The sequence below is a fragment of the Vanacampus margaritifer genome, chromosome 1 (assembly GCF_051991255.1).
Source record: "Vanacampus margaritifer isolate UIUO_Vmar chromosome 1, RoL_Vmar_1.0, whole genome shotgun sequence".
In the NCBI taxonomy this organism is placed as follows: Eukaryota; Metazoa; Chordata; class Actinopteri; order Syngnathiformes; family Syngnathidae; genus Vanacampus; species Vanacampus margaritifer.
In genome coordinates, this window is record NC_135432.1 from 59,545,604 (window position 1) to 59,555,324 (window position 9,721).

General features: G+C 38.6%; 1 protein-coding gene across 1 annotated transcript in view; it reads right to left on the reverse strand.

The window, feature by feature from the left end:
* Positions 1 to 664: 664 nt before the first annotated feature.
* LOC144060195 (synapse differentiation-inducing gene protein 1-like) overlaps positions 665 to 9,721 on the reverse strand; it is an 11,790-nt gene continuing 2,733 nt past the window's right edge. Inside the window, exons 2-4 of the mRNA XM_077579472.1 lie at positions 9,389 to 9,721; positions 1,683 to 1,820; positions 665 to 1,201 (exon numbers count right to left, since the gene is read on the reverse strand). The exon at positions 9,389 to 9,721 is cut by the window's right edge and continues 136 nt beyond it. Of these exons, the coding sequence (XP_077435598.1) occupies positions 1,043 to 1,201; positions 1,683 to 1,820; positions 9,389 to 9,721 (630 nt within the window). The 3' untranslated portion in view covers positions 665 to 1,042. The remainder of the gene's footprint in view (positions 1,202 to 1,682; positions 1,821 to 9,388) is intronic.

Genomic DNA, 9,721 nt, shown 5'->3' on the forward strand with positions numbered 1-9,721 from the left:
TAGTTTTTTTTTCTTAGCGACCACAAAAAAATACCTTTGTTTTCGTTTTACTTTTTTTGCACAATAGTTCTCGTTGCCTGTACATCATTTCTCATACTTAAGTAATTGTTTCTTTTTTTAAATGGGTTTTTATACAGTATACTTACTTACTGATGCCCTCACATGTGGGAAAGGAGAGCCACACGCACTGATGTCACATTCCCCCGCCTCTTAAAGGGACATGCGCGTACACACGTACTGTATTTTCTGAACAATATTTGCTTACAATTTGTTTTTTTCCCAAAATATTTTTACAAAGTGTGTTTCAAAGTGATAATCACATATTTTTGGATTATTGTGGTAGGTGTGGAATGTATGCCCCATGACAATTGGGGGTGGGGGTGGGGGTAGGGTCACTGTCCAGTTAATAAAGGTTTTATGACACTTTGAGAGTGGAAGAAATGAATTCACCTTCCTTTATTTCCTATAGGAGCAATAGTTATGAAAGGAGAATAACTTGCATCACGGAACGGATTGTGTTTGACTTTGGAGATTCCGCTGTAATTTACAGTCATTTATTATTATTTTTGCTTCTTCTGCTTTTGTTTTTTTCAATTAAAATAATGAATGGCGTAAACATTACCGTACAAATGACATCACATGCGTACCAAGAGGAGGAGATGAATTTAGTTTCATTATTCATGCCGAAACTGTTTATTTAATTTGGTGTACAGTACAGAATAAACACAAATATCCCTAGCGACCACTGCTCAGCAGCTTTGTCTACACAAAGACATCCTAAGTCATGTTTTTTCTTCATCCGGACATTATAAAAATGATTTTTTGGACTCGAGATGGGAATACATCAATTATAAATGAAGTAGGGAAAGATAATGGAAGAGGGTTCCTTTCTTCTTTTAGGAAGCTTTCATCCCAAAAATTCAAGATCAACATTTAGTCCAAACGGCCTTAAAATCACTTCTTGTTCTTCTTCTTATTCTGCCGGCAAGAGTGATGAAGTCCGTCCCCTCTCCTCCCATTTGTCTGCCTCAATTGTCAAGTGTTATACATGTCCGGGTTTGGACAGGTAGGCGATGAGGGCCACCACCACCCCCACGTACATGCCTGTGCCGATGGTAATGGAAAGAGCAGCCAGGAAAAGGGCTCTCCTGGAGCTCATTCCCGCTCTGGAGAAGTCTCCCTTAGCGACGGCCTTGCCGGTCTGACAAAAAAAAAATAAATAAAAAATAAATCAGAGAGTGAAATGAGTTAGTCATCATCCGCGGCGAGTGCATGAGTAGGTGTTTTGGTCCACGGTTAGCGGAGAGAAAACAAGAAATCTCTCTCTCTCTTTGTCTCTCGCTGCTATTTGTTGCCATGGCAATTAGGTCATGGCTCTGACAGTGACGAATGGCTTGTTTGGGTGTTTTTGCGAGCCATGAAAAAATATGCCCTCCATTCTAATTGTCACCGTGCGCTTATACCGAGGGAAACACTCCGGGTACGTCGTGCTTTGCAAAGTTGCGACTAATGCCCGCAGCTACTCACTATTCATCACACATTAGCATTAGCCGTTCGGTGTTAATACTGCCCACGCTATAACATGATCAATCATGCGGAGCGAAAGGAAGGTACTTGGGTCTGCAATGTGACCCGGAACGCAATAACAGGCTGTAATGACATGCCGGAGGTCATCTTTCTACCTTGTGAGAGTAGCAGAAGGCAACAATGCCCAAAGGCCAGAAGCAGCAGAGCATGGAGAAGATGGTCAAGCCCAAGTAGTCCCGAGGAGGAAGCACCAGGAAGTTGTCTTCGCTCTCGCTCTCACTCGAGCTGTCGCTCTGCCAGAACACAACAGGAAATATCATCTGGATTAGGTTTTGATTTGCTTATTAGCACAGGAGTCAGCAATCTTCACTGTCAAAAGAGCCATTTTAGGCTAAATAAACAACCAAAAATCTGTCTGGAGACGCAAAACATTTGAAGATTGTGATTCGTGTTAGTCTCACGTACTGAGCAGGCCGAAGAGTTCATTAATTAGAGTTGCACCATAACACAAAATGACAGCAGCATCTGATACGTAGACACAAATTGTCTTCTACCTTTCTTCGACTTTTTCGTTGTTGTAATTTTTTCACATGTTTTTAATACATTTTTTGACTTTTCTGCCTTTTTAATAATTTCTTTAAATTGTTATTTTATTTTACATTTTTGCAATTTTCTGCCTCTCTAACTTTATGGGGGGGGGGAGATTTTATGGCTACTTTTTGACATTTTTCCCACTGTCTTTCAAGCAATTAATTTTCAGACATTTTTGGCAATTTGTGGACATTTTATGGTAATTTTCTGCTTTCTTTCTTTTGTTTTTGGACATTTTGTGGTTATTTCTTTTGACATTTTCTTTTCTGCCTTTTTTTTATTCAATTAACAGTTTTGGCAATTTAATGGACATGTTATGGTCATTTTCTGCTTTTCCTTTTTGGACATTTTTAGGTAATTTTTAAAAACTTTTTAATCTACCTTTCAACTCTCTTTCTCTGTCAACTTAAAAATTTGGACTCTGACAATTTTTTTAATAATTAATTATTCATTGTTTATTTGAATAATTCATTCATTTAATGAATATTTTATATAAAAAAATAAAATAAATATGTACTAAAATATTACTTTCTACTACGGGTGTCATTCGATTACATTTTTTTTATCATAATTAATCGCATTACTTTAATAGTTAACTCACGATGAAATTAATTACGTTTCACACTCTAGTTTACATAAAAGTGGAAAAAAATGTTAAACTAATAGAAATATGTCTGCATCTTTTAGTTATTGATACAGTAATTTTATAATAATTCATAAATTGAGTTAAAATTAAAAAAGATGTACTGTACTGTAAAAAAAACAAACATGTGATATTGATTTGTGTTGTAATTTTTCTGCCACTAGATGGCATAATTGTATTTGTAAGATGTTGGTGACACCCCAGTGCATTTTCCTTTTCAAATGAAGAGCTATCTAATCTTTAAGTAACTTGTGAAATTCTGCACACTTTTAAAATTGTAAAATACAACTTAAATAATTTATAAATGCTACATTTTTACGTGGACATGTCTTTCCAAGTGAGTATTATTCGTGCGTAAAAAAAATAGTGGTGTTAAAGGAACTTCAAATTAACTCAGAATGAATGCACTAATTTTGACACCCCTGCTTTCTACTTTGTTTTGAGAGCTACAGGGAGCCACATGCAGGAGATGGAGTAAAAAAGCTGCATGTGGCTCCAGGACAGCAGGTTGCAGAACCCGGTGCTAGCACAATTCAGCAGTTTGGCAAATAATGAACATTTCATCAAGTTTGTAAGTGATGCAGCTCGACGACAGAGTCCATCCTGCCCCTTGTTGCTGGACCACCAACACAGGAAGCGCTTAGCCCACCAGAGTGGATTTGGAGCATCTAACTGGCCGTGAGCCGGCTGACAGATAAGGCGGGATTAACAAATTGTTCCGTCATTGCGAGGTGACAGGGACACCGCCGGAGGACAGTGCCATTTATGTGCTAAATTGCTTCTCCGGCGTGAACCCCCCCCCGCCGCTACGTCGTCATCGTCGTCCACCTCGTCGCAACGTACAGCTCGACAGCCGAAAACTCCCAAAGAGCGAGCGGGGCTAATTAATGACAGACAGACATCGATCGGAGAGAGGAGAACGAAATGAGGATGGAGACGCGAATGGCGGGGTGACCTTTGAAGAGGTCGCAGCCTTTGCTTGGCTCAGCTGTCGTGCGCGCGCGGCGGAGGATTGCACACATCCAAAGTCGAGAGCGGCTTTCATTAGTTCCACCGCCTGCAGCCATCAGTCAAGGTGCGAGCAACATACAGTAGAAAGTGTACACTCCTGAGAAACGATACCAGAGGTGCTACAAAACCTCAGATGATGCACAATCGTCTGTTATTGATCAATGTCGTCATTTTCATTAGACAACGGTGGGAGGTCATGAAGAATAAAAAGGCTACTTTAGATTTTTCAGTTGTCCTAAATTTACTGGTGTTTTTATTTTTCCTTTCACTTTTAATCCTTAGAAAAAGATAGACTGTATGTATATTTTCTACTCCTTACTTTGTCAAAATAAGCTTGCCACTTTTTTTTTTTCAACTTCCATGGATGATTGATAATATGACAAGAAAGATGTAAAAAGAGGTCAAAGTCAACCAAAGTTATGAAACAGGGACAGCAGCACCATTGAGGGTCGTGAAGCAGGGATGGCAAAAAATTCAGAGAAACAAGATTTTCCATTCAGACAAAACAAATCCAGCCAAAAGTGTTTTTTTTTCCCCCACTTAGTATCATTAGCTAATCAAATATTTGGGGGGTTTTGCAAGACGTGTTTGTCATCATCTGCTTTTTGTTGACGTTTTTGATTTGCTAAGTTTTGATCGGATTCGATTTTGTTTCCCGTTGGCCTGTTTGTGCTGATGCTGTCTGGTCATGATGTCTTCTTTTCTCAAGTTTGTATTTAGCAGTGTTGCCGCAGTTAACTAAAAAAAAAGTAGCTTAGTTACTTTTTTGATTACTTGAGTTTAAAAGTAACTCGGTTACTAGACTGAATATTTGACTTTAAATGTAAACTAGTTATTTTAAAAGTATCTAAGCTGCAGTACTGATTACTTGATTTTAATTGTAAGCTAGCTTTTTTTTTAAAGTAACGTAGTTACTGTATTGATTACTTGACTTTAAAAGTAACTTATGCTTTTTTTTCCAGAAAAAAATAAATAAATAAAAAAAACAAAAAATAAAAATCAATAAAAAATAAATAAAAGTAACTTATGCTTTACTGATTACTTGATTTTAAAAGTAACTTATGCTTTACTGATTACTTGACTTTAAGTTAAAAGGTAGATTATAAAATATTTTATTAGTTACATTCAGCTGATTAAATAGCAAAAATAAAGAACTTAGTTTTGATTTAACATAAGTAATTTTTTTAAATTAGTCTATGGATTATTTATGATTTGCTTTTAAGTATTTCTAGACACTTATTATTAATATTTTTGAGTCTGTTTTGGCAAAACCTAAGATTTATCATGTACACTGTTTACATGGGGGACCTAGAACAGTCACACAACCTTGTGGTCTTTCTATATAAGATTGAATGCTGCGATCCATATTATGTGTGTGTGTTTTTTTTATTTATGCCCTGGTAGTTAAAAGACATTCCAAGAATATTGACCAGAAAATGTCACCTTCCATTCCACTCCACAATAAATGAGCTCCATTGTGACTATGAGTCATATTTATTTAGACACTGAAGCGCTACGCTAAATCATGCCGACTTGTTTCCCACCCAACAGCTGCCCCTGTGCCAAAACAAGATTACGAGGCTCCCCGTTATCTGCTTTATGAACACGCCGCACCTGGACAGGCGGCTGTGATCCATCACCACGGCGACTGCTCATAACCACTCCATGATGTGACACCCCGTGAATAAAGCAGCGAGCACACAGTAGCCCTAATCTACCTTTATCTGGTGAGCCGCGCCGGATAAGGACCCTGAGTGACTGTCGCATTGGAGGCCACTGACACAGACGGGAGACGCACTCCTGCCGCGCTTGTTTGTTTGCCAATACGGCCGCTCTCTTGTCAAGACACGTGTCATCCTGAGCAAACACTGTCACAGGACTCTCGGATAGAACAGCCTGTTGGCTTTTAACCACAATGTCACTCGGTAGAGTGCAGAATTCTGTCAAGGTGGAACTGTCATAAAAAAAAAAGCTACGACACGTGGCATTTATCAATCTGATTTTTTTTACAAACACATGGCGACAGGTGAGACATATCAGGACGAAATTGAGCAAACTTGAGCAAAGTCGAGCTCCGTATTGACCTACGAAAAAAAGTTTTCAACACATGACTGGGTATGCAAACATTTTGAATATTGTTTAATAGCAATTAAATTAAAACAAAATGTTTGTTTTGATTTCCTCTACCTGACTCAGATCTAACCATAAGAAATTTAAATAGTCTATTGCATGGGAAGGGCAAATCACTTTTAAAGATAATTGTGACAGTTTGGCCTTGTGCTGACTTTGATAACAATGGAGAGAAAATGTTCAAATGTTGCTTGATTATCCGTATGTGCATTCCCTGTTTTAGTTAGCAGGCTACTTTCAAGGTGACAAAACTATACAATTTTCATTACTGGATGCAGGGGAGAATGGTTCCATGTGAAACATTAAAAACAATTTGTCTAAGAATTTTGTGAAAAGCTGAATTTGTGCATTCATATTTTGCCCATTAACGTTCATAGAGAATGACGTAAGAAGAGCAGACGAATTGGTCGCTACCTTTTTAAAATCTGCTCCATGATGAAGATCATCTTTTCACATTTTCCTTTTTATTTGCACCGTGGTACACCTTTTATGTTTTTTTCCCCATTTGCGTTGTAAACAAAACGGTACCTTTCATCTTTGTGCTTGGCAGAGGTAATAAATCAGTGGAGTAAAAAGTATAGCCTGTGGACCACATACAACCAGCTCCAATTTTTATGGCGCAACCAGCATTTACTTGACTCATTATCATATTTCTTGTATTAATGTAGCCATTTTGACGTATAAACATTATACAACACATGCAACTTGGACGTTGTACCAGAGAGACAAAGCCTCTCAGGTTAGCTTAGCGCTAGCTAGCTATGTAGCTAGCGCTAAGCTAACCTGAGAGACTTTGTAGCTATGTAGCTAGCTAGCTGCATGGTATGACAGAACACGGATGAATTCAAAACGTTACCAAAATCGGAAAGAAAAAAAAAACACCCTAGGTTCTGCCGGTGTACAATGAGGCATCCCTGAGATTAAATTAAGTTGTTTTATACTCAAAAAGAAAACCTTTCTATTGGCTGACGGGGCTGGGTTAGCGCGACAACATGTGTATAGATAAAGTGCTACATAAGCTCACTCAATTCATAATTTACCATATTGAGAAAATTAGATTTTTCATTTTTGGGACTATGATGTATTAGAGAGAGATTTTACACACACATTTGAACTTATTCATGTATAGTTTTTTTATTGGCTCATCTATTTGTATTAAAAACCAGTGGCCCATGAGCACAGAATTTTTTCACTACAAATGTAGCATATCATTCATTTTGACTGCACAGGTTAGCTACCGCAGGCTGAAGATAAAGGTCAGTGGCCACACCAGAAGCTGGAAAGGCAACTCTTACTCGGCCACAGTTGGTCTGAAGAATTTACTCGGTTGAATTGACAGGGAATAACCTCAGCCAGTGGCCACCTGCTCCAGGGACTCTTAATGCACAAACCGCATTACTTGCAGCAATGCCACATCTCTATCTGTGCGCCAGAGGAAAAAGGAGAGCTCTGATCAGGGCGCGTGAGTGAAATGAGATTTCTAGCACATCTAAAATGACTTTGCTGCTTTGTTTTTCATGACTTTTCTTTCATGCTAGTCATCCCGTAGAACAATAGCCCGGATGGAGGAAGGGAGGGAATCACATTTGGCAATTACAAAGCCCAGAAAACTTGAAAGACTTGTAGTGAAATGACCTTTCTGAAGAGAAGGGAATGCAAACGGAATGCGAATGTCTGCTCCGGTCTCTTAGGTTGTTAAAATAATGTAAATGACAAAACGCCCCCATGGCCGCCTGGCTGCACAGAGTCGGGCTGACCCCTTATAACTTATTGTTAATGAACTAACTGACTTGCCGGAAAGCATTCTTCTGTCCCTGTGCACCAAGGCAGCCAGTGAACTTCAAAAAATGTAAACTGTCTTATTAGGAACTCACTTTTGCCTTGGAGCTTATACCCTTTAATGTGAACCTACTTGTAGTTTTATTTTATTTTATTTTTTTATCTCTAGTGATTGTGAAAAATAACTTTTCAGACTTTAAGGCCAGGGGTCTGTAACCTGCGACTCTGGAGCCACATTTGGCTCTTTAGTCTCTCTTCTGTGGCTCCCTGTGGATCTTTAAAAAAAGTTGTATAAATATATTTTTTTACATACTTATTTCATTTTTACATAAAACATTCTGTAATCCAATGAATGATTTAGATAGATTTTTAAATTGTCAGGAAACGAAAGAAGAAGGGTAAATGAAAGTTTTTAAAATGACCTAAAAATGCCCAAAAAGTGACCACAAAATGTCCAAAAAGAGGAAAATCAGAAAATGTCCATAAAATGTCCATGAAATTGCCAAATAGCCAGAAAAAATATTTTTTAAAAGGCAGAAAAGAAAATGTTTAAAAAGTATCTATAAAATGTTCAAAAACAAAAGTCCCAAAAATGACTATAAAATGCACCCAAAATTGCAAAAAAAAACAAAAAACAAAAATTGATTTATGAAAACGTTCAAAAAATAACCATAAAATGCCCAAAAACAAAAATAGAAATCCCCAAAATTACCATACAATGTACACAAAATTGCTAAAAAATTCTGAAATTTCATTAAAAAAAAAAAAAAAAGGAAGGCGTCCCATCCATCCATTTTCTTAACCACTTATTCCTCTCAAGGGTCACTGGGGTGCTGGAGCTTATCCCAGCTCGCTTTGGGCAGTAGGTGGGGTACACCCTGAACTGATTGCCAGCGGATCCGGGGCACACAGAGACAAACAACCACTGACACTCACAATCACCTACGGACAATTAGGAGTGTTCAATTAACCTGTTGCGCATATCTTTGGAATGTGGGAGGAAACTGGAGAACCCGTAGAAAATTCACGCAGGCACGGGGAGAACATGCAAACTCCACCCAGGAAGCCCGGATTCGATCTCACGTGCTAAATAACCAGTCAGCCACCAATTTGTAGCTTTTTTTTTGTTTTGGTCAAAAAGTAACTAAAATGTCCAAAACCAAAAAGGAATCCCAAAAATTTGTATAAAATGTAAACAAAAATTGCCAAAAGGTCAGAAAAAAGAAAGGGTGGAAAAGTTTTAAAAAATCGTCATAAAGTAACAATATGTCTGTAAAATTGTAAAAAAAATGTAAGAAATTTGACAGAAAGGCAGAAAATTCTAAAAATGTATGAAAACGAAATATGAAAAATGACACACAAAAAATAAATAAAGTTAAAAAAACGTAAGACGAAAGGTAGGAGAAACTGAACCTCACAGTTTTGGATGTTGCATATTGTTCTGTAAAGGTGCAGCTTTAATGAGCTCTTTGGCTAACATGAACACACTGTTTCCTTCATCACAATGTTCGAATGTTTTGTGGATCCAGACAGATTATTTGTTATTTGGCCTGAAGTGGCTCTTTTGAAGAGTAAAGGTTGCCAGCCGCTGTTTAAGGCTATAGGGGCGGGGGTCCATCCTGGACGGGAACAGAACATTTAGAAAACCAAGCATTCACTCTCAGACAATTTAAAGACATTATTTAAAGATATGATGATGTGACTGACCTCATACTCAGGAACCCGCTCATCCTCCACCTCATACGACACCGTCTGGATCTTCTCGTCCTTCTCTTCTCGCGTGCTCCCCAACTGTTTCTCTACACCGTCATCACCGGGCGCCGCATCCTTATTCTCGGTGAAGGTGGTCTCAAAACTTTCGCTCTTGGAGTCTTTGCTGTGCAGGCTGACGTCGTCCTTGCACAGGATCAAGTCGGGCTTGTAGAAGGCCTCCACCGCCAGATGCAGTGAGGTGGCGTCCAGGAATTGTTGGGACTTGTGCTCGTCATGGCTGCCGCTGTACAGGAAGCCCGCGAGGCCGTTCTGCTGCTGCTGCTGGCT